Source organism: Carcharhinus amblyrhynchos, unplaced genomic scaffold, assembly GCF_965287045.1.
Source record: "Carcharhinus amblyrhynchos unplaced genomic scaffold, sCarAmb.v2.hapA scaffold_48, whole genome shotgun sequence".
Taxonomy (NCBI): domain Eukaryota; kingdom Metazoa; phylum Chordata; class Chondrichthyes; order Carcharhiniformes; family Carcharhinidae; genus Carcharhinus; species Carcharhinus amblyrhynchos.
This window is the reverse complement of record NW_027649789.1, coordinates 2,897,996-2,911,998: the sequence shown is the minus strand read 5'-3', so window position 1 is coordinate 2,911,998 and position 14,003 is coordinate 2,897,996. Positions and strand designations below refer to the sequence as shown.

Sequence of the window (14,003 nt, the reverse complement as noted above, 5' to 3'; positions counted from 1 at the left end):
GATCAGGAAGAATGCAAATCCTTATTATAATATGCAAAGCGGGGCAATTTTAACTTCAGTCAGAGAAACACCTTCATACGGTTACTGTTCGTTATAATGTTGACAAGTTGGATCTGACTCGAATCTGTATTGGAAATGTCTGATTATATCAGAAAACGTTGACAAAGAGACTCTCGATTAGCCAGGTGGTGGTCCCAAATCTGACTGCAACCCCCCCATTGATGCTTCCCGACCCGTTGTTCTCCTCCGGCAGTTAACCGGACCTGGGGAATCATCCCCTATATTATCAATCAATGATAGTTATGGGGCAATTACCCAGCCGTTCACACTGGTGAGTTCTCCTGTACTGCCAGCAGCACACAGCCCGATCCGGGTTTCCAGCCATTATAGCATGACACCAATGGGACTTCCCATTAACAGTTGCAGGACCAGATAATCACCACTAGAATACAACCTGCCACCAGCTGGGAGGCCAGAGAGTCTGGCACGTCATTTCTGACTAATTGAATATCAACCTCCAATTTCCTTCCATTTCCATTGCTCCTTCATCTAACAGACACACGTGGGTTGCAGTTGCACATCATTTTATTATTTTTTTTCTGTTCCTATTACATTATTAAAGCCACTCTTGTAACGGGGAATGATATGTTCCTTGAAACGAAACTTGGTCTGCCTCACTCAAGACTGGTGTTTTTTTTTCCCCAGAGAGGTTTCTGTCATTTCTAATCGTGTGATTATTAACGCTTTCATTGTCACTGTGGTATGTTACCTTACTCCCTTTCACTGAAAGTTGTTCACATTCATTGCCATCTCATTGTTGGGGCCACACGCTGGCACCATGGGGCATACATTTACATAAGAACATAAGAAATAGGAGCAGGAGTAGGCCATCTAGCCCTTCGAGCCTGCCCCGCCATTCACTAAGATCATGGCTGATCTGTCGTGTCTCAGTTCCACTTTCCCGCCCTCTCCCCATAACCCTTAATCCCCTCTCTCATCAAAAACCCATCAACCCGCGTCTTAAAAATATTTAGCGAGGCACCCTCCACCACTTCAACGGGCAGAGAATTCCAGAGATTCACCACCCTTTGAGTGAAGAAGTTCCTCCTCAACTCCGTTCTAAACCGCCCCCCCCTTTATCTTGAGGCTGTGCCCCCTAGTCCTACTGTCTTTTTTGAGCGGGAAGAGTCTCTCCACCTCTTACCACCTCTCCACCTCGAGTCCCCGTGTTATTTGCCAGACTCCAGGTCACGAAGGATCACCACAAACTGGTAAACGGATAATGCCATGGTTCACAAATGACTTCATATATCAGGCAACTCTAGCCACCTCTTTATTGCTTCAGTGTCTCGCCAGGCTACAAAACACATAGTTTCTTTTTGACTTATCCATTAAAAGACTTACACTAATTTGTTTACAGTACCATCAGTTGGAAAGGATGTGTATATAGTGAGCTTGAAAGGCCTAAAGCTGCATTTCGTCCCCACAGATGTCCCACAGGTTGGACAAACACCATTGGCTCTCCCAGCTGTCAATGCACTGCTTGATCAATAGGTTTCAATGTGGCCACTGAAATACTTTGAACGTGTGATTGACCATTAAGTTGGCAGATCAGGCCTTCATGCTGCATGGTTTGCATAGTGACAAGGAGAAGCTTGAAGCTTGGTGAAAGTAATCATAGTAACCATATGAAGATGCTCATGCACTGAGTCAACTATCAGTCATCGGGGGAATTTCCCCAATTGGATGAGTCTCTGTGTAATTGTTTTGAGAGGATATGTCAACATCAAAATGAATTGCTCCCTAAACTTGCTAAGAGTGGCCACATAAATAAATGTGTTTGTGCAGCAATTTAAATTGACCATTGGGCCTCTGACAGCTTGTAATATATATGCAGAGTCATTGATGGAAAATAAACCTACTACCTTAACATATATGAATTGCACAACATTGACTGACCACAGTAGAATGAACATTCCGGATATAGTGAAGAGTAAAATCATTGACCTTCTTCTGCTCTCCATCTCTGGATCAATGTTATTTCCATCCTTATGGGGAACCATCAGTCTTTTATGGATTCTACTAGTTATCAAAATATGTCTGAATGTCAGAGCATTAATCAATAGAATTAAACCAAATGGGAGCAATGGAGTCACAACCTTATCAAACCATTGGAATCCGACCCATATGGGATCAGTAAATGTGCTTACCTTTGTTTCACAGCCCCATGGTACATTTTTAAATATGAACATAGGGACCTTTGTAAAGTAGAAGGGAATATTTTTTAAAAGGAGCAGAACACCAGTTGTTACAAGAATCACTGTTGCAGTTTTCTCAGTGCAATATTTCGTTTTCAATGTCTGACAACGAATGGCCACAAATCGATCAAGTGAAAATGTCACGGTGAACCAGACTGAACAATCTGTTGCTGCACCCATTAGGACAGATTTGAAACTACACACAGGCATGATATACAGGAAACTAACAGGAAAATAATAGTCATTGATGGTGGTAAGTATAACCACAATGATAATGACCAGTAGATCCGCTGTTGCCATTGCGAGCAGGTAGCGAGTTGTGCAGATGGAGAGGCCACATTTATCCCGGGACAGGACCAGAATGCCCAGTAAATTAACTGTAAGACAGAGACAGTGGAAAAGCAGAATCAGTATTACTGCTGTTGCATTCTACTTTTCCGGTTCAGGCACTAAGGGAAGTGGTTTTGCACTAAACGTTTTGTGGATTTGATCTCAGTCAGAAATTATTGTTTTAAAATCTCTACCCTGGCTTCATCCACCTATCTCAATTCCACACCAGATAAAGGATTAATACAGTCAGAGATCAGGCTTACAGGGGGAGGGTGGTTGATATTTCAAATGTTTTGATGAGTTTGGAGTATGATTTAATGTTTTTGACAGAGTTAACAGATGACAGGTCATGTTTCGATATCGGACACCAAGGATTGGCATCAGTTGATCCGAACATCCCTCCAAATAAACATCTTAGATTGACAGCCACGTTGACTGAATGCTTTGCGTTTGTAACAAATGGGGGATTGTCACATTCTCAAAGAATTATCAAGCACGTTCTGTGGCCAGATCATTTACCAGGATAGCAAAGATAAGGAAATACGAGGTGCACACACAGACACGAACACCGCTGAGACATTCTACTCAGGAATAAAGCCTTGTTCATCCCCTCCCATGGCACACACTGCCCATGAATAGACTGTCCTCAGAGTGTCCATTTAACCCAAATATCAGGCGCACAACCAGAAGATGGCACTTGTCCCATGACGGCTTCTGTTTCAGTATTGGACACATAGATGTTGGGGTTTGGCTAGATATACATAGGAAGATATTGTGGCATCACAAGGAATGTTCACCTTTCAGGTTCAGGTCTACATGCAGATTTACAACAAAGAACAACCCAGCACGGGAAACAGGCCCTTCGGCCCAACGAGCCCGCGCCGCCGCATCGCCCTACACCTATTCTACCCTGCATGTCTACGAATGGGACCCTACTCAGTCAGATTCAGGGAAGAAATAGTGTCAATTTGGTGGAAACCAATTAGCCTAAGAGCACATCTTTGGGGTGTGGGAGGAAACCGGAGCGCCCGGAGGAAACCCACGCAACCACAGGGAGAATGCGCAAACTCCCACAGACACAGGCCCAAATCCATGTATCTGCACAGCTAGCAGTGCTAGTCACTGAGCTGTTGCGGTGCCCGTCTATCGGCCCAGGATCAAGCACACACACCGACATGAAGTACTAGGCCACTCCTGGACTTCCAAGAGCAGCCCACGCACAACCTGCCGTGTGCATGCCCCTCGCTTGACACGAGGTGGACCTCCACCTGTGGAATAAAGACAAAACATATTAGTTATACAGCCTGCCCTTCCGGTGTCTCCCGAGGTTTACCCTATTTAATAGCCCCTACCATATCCCTCCATTCCCGTTTCACTCATATGCCTATCTAACTGCATCTTAAACGAGTCCAACGTGCCTGCCTCCACCACCCTACTCGGTAGCGCATTCCAGACCCCCACAACTCTCTGTGTAAAGAACCTTCCTCTTACCTCCAAATTATACCTCCCCCCCCTCACCCTTAATTGATGACCTCTTGTGTTCGTACCCAGTCTAGGGAGCAGTCTCTCACTATTAACTCTATCTATTCCCTTCAGTATCTTATATACCTCTATCATGTCCCCTCTCAATCTCCTTCTTTCCAAGGAGAATAGCCCCAGTCTCTTCAGTCTCTCCTCGTAACCCAGTCCCCCCATGCCAGGCAACATCCTGGTAAACCTCCTCTGCACCCTTTCCAGAGACTCCACGTCCTTCCGGTAATAAGGTGACCAGAACTGGACGCAGTACTCCAAATGCGGTCTAACCAACGTTCTGTATAACTGAAGCATTAGACGGCAGCTTTTATACTCTAAGCCCCTTCCTATAAAGGCTAACATCCCATAAGCCTTCCTAACAACGTTCTCCACTTGTGACACAACCTTCATGGATTTGTGGACCTGCACTCCCAGGTCTCTCTGTACATCTATACTCCTAATCGGCCTACCTTTTATCACATAACTCCTCTCTGCATTATTCCTTCCAAAATGCATCACCTCGCATTTGTCAGGATTAAATGCCATCTGCCACCTATCTGCCCACTGCACCAACCTATCTATATCCTGTTGTATCACCTGACAATCCAGTTCTGTACCCGCCAACCCTGCCATCTTGGTGTCATCAGCAAACTTGCTGATCACACCACCTACTCCCTCTTCTAAGTCATTTATGTAGACTACAAAGAGGAGAGGTCCCAGTACCGAGCCCTGCGGCACACCACTGGTCACTGGCCTCCAGCCCGACAAGGTACCCTCCACAACTACCCTCTGTCTCCTATTTCCCAGCCAGTTCTCAATCCACCTAGCTACCTGGCCTCGTATCCCATGCGCCTTAACCTTTTCTACCAGCCTACCGTGAGGGACTTTGTCAAACGCCTTACTGAAATCCATGTAGATGACATCAACGGCTCTCCCATCGTCAACCGTTTTTGTCACCTCCTCAAAGAATTCCACAAGATTCGTAAGGCAAGACCTCCCTCTAACAAAGCCATGTTGCGTATCCCTAATCAGATCGCAACGCTCCAAATGCTCATACATCCTACCCCTAAGTATTTTTTCCATTAACTTCCCTACCCCCGACGTCAAACTCACTGGCCTATAATTCCCAGGGTTATCCCTACTACCTTTTTTGAACAACGGGACCACATTTGCTACCCTCCAGTCTTCTGGGACCTCACCTGTGTCCAAAGAAGAGACAAAGATGTGCGCCAGAGGCCCAGCAATTTCATCTTTCGCCTCCCTAAGCAGCCTGGGATAAATACCATCAGGCCCCGGAGCTTTATCCGTCCTTACGCTACCTAAAAGCCCTAGCACTTCCTCTCTCGTAATAACTATATCCTGCAACTGAACCTCCGCTCCCTCCAAGAGACCGCACGATTCCGAACCCCTCTCCTTCGTGAATACCGACGCAAAGTATTCATTCAGGAGCTCCCCCATTCCCTCCGACTCAATACACAACTCTCCACTCTTGTCCCTAAGAGGACCAATTTTCCCTCTAACTACTCTCTTGCCTCTAATATAGGAATAAAATGCCTTAGGATTATCCTTAATCCTACCGGCCAAAGCCATCTCATGCCCTCTCTTCGCCCTTCTAATTCCCCTTTTTAGCTCCCTCCTACTCTCTCTATATTCCTCCAGCGCACACTCCGTACCCATTTGTTTTGACCTATCATACACCTCCCTCTTCTTCCTAACCAAGTCTTCAATATCCCCCGTAATCCACGGCTCTCTAATCCTACCTTTCCCATCCTTTCGCTTAACCGGAACAAACCTCCCCTGCAACCATTTCATTTTGTCCCTAAAAGCCTCCCACTTGCCAACCGTGGACTTGCCAGCTAACAGTCCCTCCCAGTCAGTTTGCTGCAGCTCCCTCCTAATCCTGCCATAGCTCGCCTTTCCCCAGTTCAGCACACTCCCGCTTGGACGGCACTCGTCCCTTTCCATTTTTATCCTAAAGTAGACGGACTTGTGGTCACTGTTCGCCACATGTTCGCCTACCTCTACCTCACCCACCTGCCCTGGCTCGTTTCCCAACACTAAATCCAGTATAGCCCCTCCCCTAGTCGGGCAAGTTACATACTGTTCTAGCGACCCTTCCATAACACATTTCACAAACTCCTCTCCCTCCGTACCCCCAGCTCTAGGCCCCCTCCAATTCACTCCGGGAAAATTAAAATCACCCACTACAACCACTCTATTCTTTCTGCACCTGTCCAAAATGCCCCTGCAAATTCCCTCCTCCACTGACTTTGGGCTGTTGGGTGGCCTATAGTACACCCCTAGCAGTGTGATCTCTCCCTTTTTATTCCTCAACTCCACCCACAGCGACTCAATCCCTATCTCTTCCATATCGCCCTCCCTCTGCACTACTGTGATGTTTTCTTTGACTAACAGTGCCACCCCTCCACCTCTCTTCAACCCTCCTCTGTCACACCTAGGATCCCAGGATCAATCATTCCACCCTCACGCTGAGGGACAGTGCATTCTCAGAATTAGGATAATACTGAGGATCACATGTTTCAACAAATTGATGGTCAGACCTCCTTCACAATCATCCTCCTCCCTCCCCGCACCTATAGCAATGAAAAATATTACCAGGGAACAGACACCCTGAGTTGGAGTTAGTGCCTGCTGCTGGATGAAAACTGTCATTCAGAAAGCAACGACAGTTAGTATTACATATTTCATACCCTCTCACACCCATCCTCCCTCTGCACCAAACACAGGTTAATACAACACACAGAAGTAGTTCACATTCAGGATCCCACCCTGTCCTGAACAGGTAACTTCATCAAAATTAGCCACGCACAAGTGTGTACGGGGGTCTGAACATAAACAGGAAATGCTGGAAAACTCTCAACAGGCCTGACAGCACCTGTGAAGAGAGGACACAGTGAACACTTCAGTATTATAAAATAGTTTGACAGGTATGATTGTCACACTGGTAGCACATCACAATATATTTGGAACGCTCGGCTCATACTGTTCAGGAGCTCCTCAGGGTTAGATCCTTTTCCTACATTAACAATGTCAGTATCGGAGAGCCCTCCACTTTCAGAATTGTCCCCTAATAGCATTAAGATGTCCCTCGATGAAAAAAGACACACAATTCTCTGGGATTGGATCAGCTCACTGTGAACAGTGAATGAAAGGCTATTCCAACACACTGCCAGCCAAACTGTGAACAGATCCCCACATCCGGTATTGGACCCCAACCCCGGGTGCAAACTTCACTTTTTCTTTGCGTGCTATAAATGCAGGCATGTCTTTCAGACTGCCTGAGGAAACAGGAGGAATCTCACACAGACACAGCGGAAACGTGCAGATCCCACACAGACACTGATCCCAGCCGGGAACTGAAGCCGGGTCCCTGGCACTGTGAGGCAGCAGTGCTAACCCACTGTGCCACTATATATATAAAACAAAATGTCATTCCCTAACCCAGAATCCACCCCGGGCCACGGTGGTGTGAGTGCTGAAACCGAACCATCAGAAAAGCAGCAGGCCTGCTATTCTGCACTTGTACATTTGTATGGCGCATTCCCGTGTGTACACATGTGGATAACGGAATCTGCGAACAACAAAGCGGAAAATGCTGGAAGGCAGCAGGTCTGAGAGCATCTGTAGCAGGAATATAAAGGCAACGATTCTCCACAGACGTTTTTTTTCCCCCAATGTTTCTCGTCTTTGTCCCGTGTATAAGGTATTCATGACAGTTCTAAACGTTTATGTGTGTGTGTGTATATGTCATCGTGTGTGTCTGTTGTGTTTGTGTGTGCCTCTTCAGGCCGTGGACAGATGGGGCATGGAGGGGAGGCTGCATTGCTGAAGAACAGTGTTAGAGTACTGGAGGGATTGTTGTCCAGGTAAACGACAGACAGAATTGGTTTGGCAGGAAATATGGAACAATGCAAGAACAATTGTACTCGTCGTTCTAGTAAACAGACAAACCACCAGATGTTCAGGAACAAATTGGAATACTGCTCAGGATTCAGCTTCAGTGACAGAATGTCAAGGCCAATGATTGAGAGCTCATACCCAGTGGAGCGCAGAACTGAAGGAACAAACAAATGGAAACACAGAATGGGGCTGGCAAACTGAATCTCAGCAAAACGGTAACACAATCTGTGCACGTACTTCTCCCAGTGTACAGGAGAATCCATTGGTGTTATGGATACATTTACAGAAATATATGAACTTCCTGAACATCACTTTTTTTGAGCTGGAATGTGTGCTTGTCATTTTGGAATGTGGAAGATGTGGAGGTAAATGGACTTGTTTACATCTCCTGTGTTTGCATGGAGGATGACAAATAGAGTTATTTTTGGTTTGGATGAGGCATATAAGTGGGACGGTTGTCGCATCAGTTAAAATTTTGTATTATGTAGTAGCGTTTATGGCAGGCTGAACTTTTTACAGCATTTTAATTGCAGTCACATGATCAAGCAAATGTGGCATTTTCTTACAACGTTCAACTAAAAATAAAGAAATTGTCTGCTGCCAATTGTACCTGACAACAGGTCATAAAGTAAATTCATTCTGATTATAATGGGGCTTAGCCGAATAATGCCATCGCTGTCCTGTTAATGCAGAAACTCAGCTAATGTTCTGGAGACCTGGCTTCCAATCCTGTCACTGCATATGTTGGAATTTCAATTCAATAAAAACAAAATCTGGAATTAATAATCTGTTTATGACCATGAAACCATTGCCGATTGCCAGAAAATAACAATATCTGGTTTACCAATCTTCTTTAGGGATGGAAATGCACTGTCCTTACCTGATCTGGTGTATATGTGACTCCAATGTGGTTGAATCTCAGCTATCCTCTGGAATGGCCTAACAAGCCCCTTAGAGCAAGTGCAAGTAGGGTAGGGTGATAAACACCTGGCCAACCAGCGACACTCTTGTCCCACAAATGAATAAAAAAAAGGAGAATACCTCAGCCGATGGATGAATGAAGGGGATGAGCTGAAGCTAAATTGCAGATGATACAATGATATGTACAGGGTCAGGTAGTATTGAGGAAGGAGGGGAGCTGCAGAAGGACTTGGACAGATTAGGAGAGTGGGCAAAGAAGTGGCAGATGGAAGACAATGTGTAAATAGATGTTGTGCAGTTTGGAAGGAGGAATGGAGACATAGACTATTTTATAAATGAGGAAATGCTTAGGAAATCAGAAACACAAAGGAGCTTGTGGGTCATTGTTCAGGATTCCCTTCAGGTTAGCATGCAGGTTCAGTCAGCAGTTAGGAAGGTAAATGCAATGTTCACATTTATGTTGAGAGGGATGGAATATAAGAGCAGGATGCACTGCTGCAGCTGCATAAGGCTCTAGTCAGACACCATTTGGAATATTGTGAGCAGTTTTGGGTGCTGTATCTAAGGAAGGGTATGCTGGCCTTGGAAAGGGTCCAGAAGAGGTTCACAAGAATGATCCATGGAATGAAGAGCTTGTCGTATGAGGAACAGTTGAGGACTCTGGTTCGGTACTCGCTGGAATTTAGAAAGGGGAAGGGGGATCTTATTGAAACTTACAGAATACTGCGAGGTCTGGAGAGAGTGGGTGTGGAGAGAACGTTTCCAACTGTAGGAAAAACTAGAACCAGAGGGCACAAACTCAGGCTAAATGGACGATCCATTAAAACACTAATGAGGAGGAATTTCTTCAGCTAGAGAGCGGTGAATCTGTGGAACCCTTTGCCGCAGAAGGCTCTGGAGGCCAGGCCATTGGGTATCTTTAAGACAGAGATAGATAGGGGTTTTGATCAATAAGGGGATCAGGGGTTTGGGGGAAAAGGCAGGAGAATGGGGATGTGAGATGTATCAGAAATGATTGAACGGCAGAGCAGACTCGATGGACCGAGTGGCCTAATTCTGCTCCTATGTCTTATGGTCTAGACAAACATTGAATAATTCATAATAAATTGAATGCTTTAGACGGCTTAATTTTGTGTGAGCATTCATCTGTTTGATAAATTTGCTGAGAGATGACATTTAAATGTCGCCTCTCAGCCTCGTACTAGATCGAGCACAATGTGAAAAATCAGAACATGATCAAGGCCAAGATAAGGATGGAATTGTGGGAGATTGGGAGGATCCATGTCTTGTAGTGACCAAAGGTGGATGTGGAATAAATGTAGAAACTATGTGTTGAAAGTATTCTCTGGTAACATGGAATTTGTGAATGAGGAAACTTTATGATTTCCACAAATGGAAGGTGAAGAGATGAAATAAATACATTCGGATTAGATACGATCGAAGGTCCGTTTGAAAAAGAAAAGGATTATCTGGGTTCAGGAATAATGCAAAAATACCAGAACCAATGTCTGGTAGGCAGCATTGTCAGAAATTATGGGTCAGAACTCTAGTTAATGGAAAATACAAATACACAGTCTCTCCAAGAAGCTTTAGGGAGTGCAGAGGTGCACATTTATTGTGTTATTATGAACAGAGATGCAGGACTCGGAAAGATCTTTATTACATACGGTGGACATCTCGTTATGTTGAATGGAGTTTGATACATCGAGTGCTTGAAGGGGTTTGTAAGAAGGAGAACATTGCGGAGAGCATGTCAGATACAAATTCAAGGCGAATGCATTGAAATGTTTAGTTCAAGCAAACTAAGTACATCATTCCAACAAATAGACCTAAGTACACAGGCATGTGAGAAGGATTAAAACAGAGAATGAACAAAGAGCAAAGAAAGTTACAGGGCAGGAACAGACCCTTTGGCCCTCTAAGCCTGCACCAATCATGTACCTGACTTAATTTAATCCTTCTACCCTTCAGGGCACCATTTCCCTCTATTCCCATCGTGTTCATGCATTTGTCAGGATGCCCCTTAAAATTCACGACTGTATCTGCTTCCACTACATCCCCAGGCAAGAGTTCCAGGCACCTGCATCATACATCTCCTTTAAACCTTGCCCCTTGCACCTTAAACCTGTGCCCCCCTAGTAATTGACTCTTCCTCCCTGGGGAAAAAGCTTCTGACTATCCACTCTGTCCATACCCCTGATAATCTTGTAGACTTCTGTCAGGTTGCCCCTCAACCCCCGTTGTTCCATTGAGAGCAATCCAAGTTTCTCCAACCTCTCCTCATAGCTAATGCCCTCCATCCAAGGCAACATCCTGGTAAATATTTTCTGCACCCTCTCCAAAGCCTCCACATCCTTGTGGTAGTGTGGCAAGCAGAATTGAACACTATATTCCAAGTGAGCCTAAATAATGTCCTATAAAGCTGCAATATGACTTGCCATTTTTTTTAAACTCAATGCTGCAGCCGATGAAGGCCAGCATGCTGTATGCCTTCTTAACTATCCTCTCCACCTGCTTTGCCACTTTCAGTGACCTGTGTTCTGTTCATCCAGATCCCTTTGCTCCTCAATATTCTTAAGTGTTCTTCCATTTACCAGATTTTCCCTATCTTTCTTAGAACTTCCAAAATGCATTACCTCACATTTGTCCAGATTAAACTCCATCTGCCATCTCTCCGCCCAAGTCTCCAACTGATCTATATCCTGCTGTATCCTCTGATGGTCCTCATCGCTATCCGCAAATCCACCAAACTGTGTGTCGTAGCAAAAGTCCTAGCACTGATGCCTGAGGAATGCCACTTATCACAGCCCTCCTTTCAGAAACACACCCTTCCACTGATACGCTCTGTCTTCTTTGACTGAGTCAGTTTTGGACCCACCTTGCCAGCTCACCTCTGATCCCATACAACTTCATCTTCTGCACCAGTCTGCCATGAGGGACCTTGTCAAAGGCCTTACTGAAGTCCATGTAGACGATATCCTCTGCCCTAATCTAAGCAATCATCTTTGTCACTTCCTCGAAAACTTGATCAAGTTTGTGAGACATGACCTCCCCTTTAAAAAAAAACCATGTTGCCTGTCATTAATGTGTCCACCTATTTCCGAATGGGAATAAATCCGGTTTCAAAGAATCCTCTCCAATAATTTCCCTCCCACTGATATAAGGCTCACTGGCCTGTAATTACCTGGATTATACTTGATACCCTTCTTAATCAAAGGAAAACCATTGGCTATTCTCCAGTCCTATGGGACATCCCCTGTAGCAGTGAGGATACAATGATTTCTTTCAAGGCCCCAACAATTTCCTCCCTTGCCTCTCTCAGTATTCTGGGCTATATCCCATCAGGCCTTGGGGACTTGTCTACCTGAATGTTGCTCAGGAACCCCAATAACTCCTCTTTTTTTTGATCTCAACATGACTCAACCTATCTACCTATCTAACCCTCATTATCCACCAAGTCCTTCTCTTTGGTGAATACTGACACAAAGTACTCATTTAACACATTGCACATGTTCTCTGTCTCCACGCATAGACTCCCTCCCTTGTCCTTGAATGGGTCAATTCTCTCCCTGGCCACCCTCTTGATCTTTTTATATATGCATAACAAGCCTTGGAATTTTCCTTAACCCTGCTGTCTGATGTATCTTGTGACTCCTTTTAGCTCTCCTTACTCCTTGCTTAAGTTTTTTGTATGTCACACTTGCTTCATGTGTTCCCAGCCTCCTGGCTTTGACAAATCTTTTTTTTTCCTCTTTGACTAGGCTCACAGTAACTATCGTTATCCAAGGGTCTCAAAACCGGCCATAATTAACTTCTGTCCTTACCGGAATGTGCCGTTCCCGAATCCTTATCAACCTACACTTGAAAGTCTTCCACATGCCAGATGTTGACTTGCCCCCAGTCCACAGCCTTCAGTTCCAGCCTAGTATTGTTGTAATTAGCCTTCCCCCAGTTTAGCACCTTAACTTGGGGACTATACATCTTTATCCAGCAATACACTAAACCATACTGTTCCAGAGCTTCTCCCCTACTGAAACATCGACAACCTGGCCAGGGCCATTCAACACTACCAGGTCCAGTCTGACCCCTTCCCTAGCTGGACTATCTACATCCTGTACCAAGAAGCCCTCCTGGATGCTCCTTACATGTCCCGAGCACTTAGTGAGTCCCAGTCAATACAGGAGATGTTAAAATCTCCCACCACAACAAACTCTGTTACTTTTGCACCTTGCCAAAATACTCACTGAATGCTGTACATCACAGCTAGCGTAGTTACACTTCTTCTAAACAAAGGCTGCAAAGCCAACATACATATAGAGAGACACATTGACAATGGGTTAACCCTGGGGTTTCACGTGAACTCTGCACAACTATAACGGAGATTGGGGCATTGTACCAAATCCATATTGAGGAATCTGCCAGAGTTTAAATTTCAACAATGGATATTATTAGGCTGGGAAGAGTTAAACTGATATTCGGAAGTGAATAAAACTAACCACGAAAAAATGTCCTCACAATATCTGAGCTGAAAATGATGGAATGATGGAATGGACTTTCTTTTGTGAGTTACTGAAAGCTGGGAATAACAAGAGTAATAACACACACACACATACACGGAAAACCACCAATGGAATTTTGGAGCACAGTTTCAAGCTCAGAATGATGGAGCTGACACAAACTTTGGGATTGTCGTTGCAGAAGGAACCATTTCAGGAACATTCATGGCTTAAAGAAAGAACAAAATTTTCTGAGCGGGGGAACTATACAGTCAGATAAAAGAGAATAAACTCAAATATATTTAAAGTGGAAAGTTGATACATTATTCAAAAACTTCCAGTTGTGGATTACATCTGAAGGTATTAGAGTGAATGAAGAGGCAGGAAGGCTACTAATAATTGTTCAGTATTAATGCAGATAACAACATGAGAGGGCTCATGGGGAATCAAAATAATTCTTGTATTTCAAACAGAGGATAGCACAAGCTCGAAAAATAATGAACATGATAAAACAATGTCCGTTTTAGGAAAAATAATGAAAGCAAAACACAATATCTAATAAAAC

General features: G+C 44.6%; 1 protein-coding gene across 1 annotated transcript; it reads right to left on the bottom strand.

Annotated features, from left to right (window-relative positions):
- Positions 1–1,721: 1,721 nt before the first annotated feature.
- On the bottom strand, positions 1,722–11,909 carry LOC145337428 (putative G-protein coupled receptor 139). Its single transcript, XM_080182199.1, has 2 exons — positions 11,900–11,909; positions 1,722–2,635 (listed from the first exon to the last, which is right to left on the bottom strand). The coding sequence occupies exons 1-2, from the start codon at positions 11,907–11,909 to the stop codon at positions 1,722–1,724; spliced, it is 924 nt and encodes a 307-aa protein (XP_080038325.1).
- Positions 11,910–14,003: the final 2,094 nt, after the last annotated feature.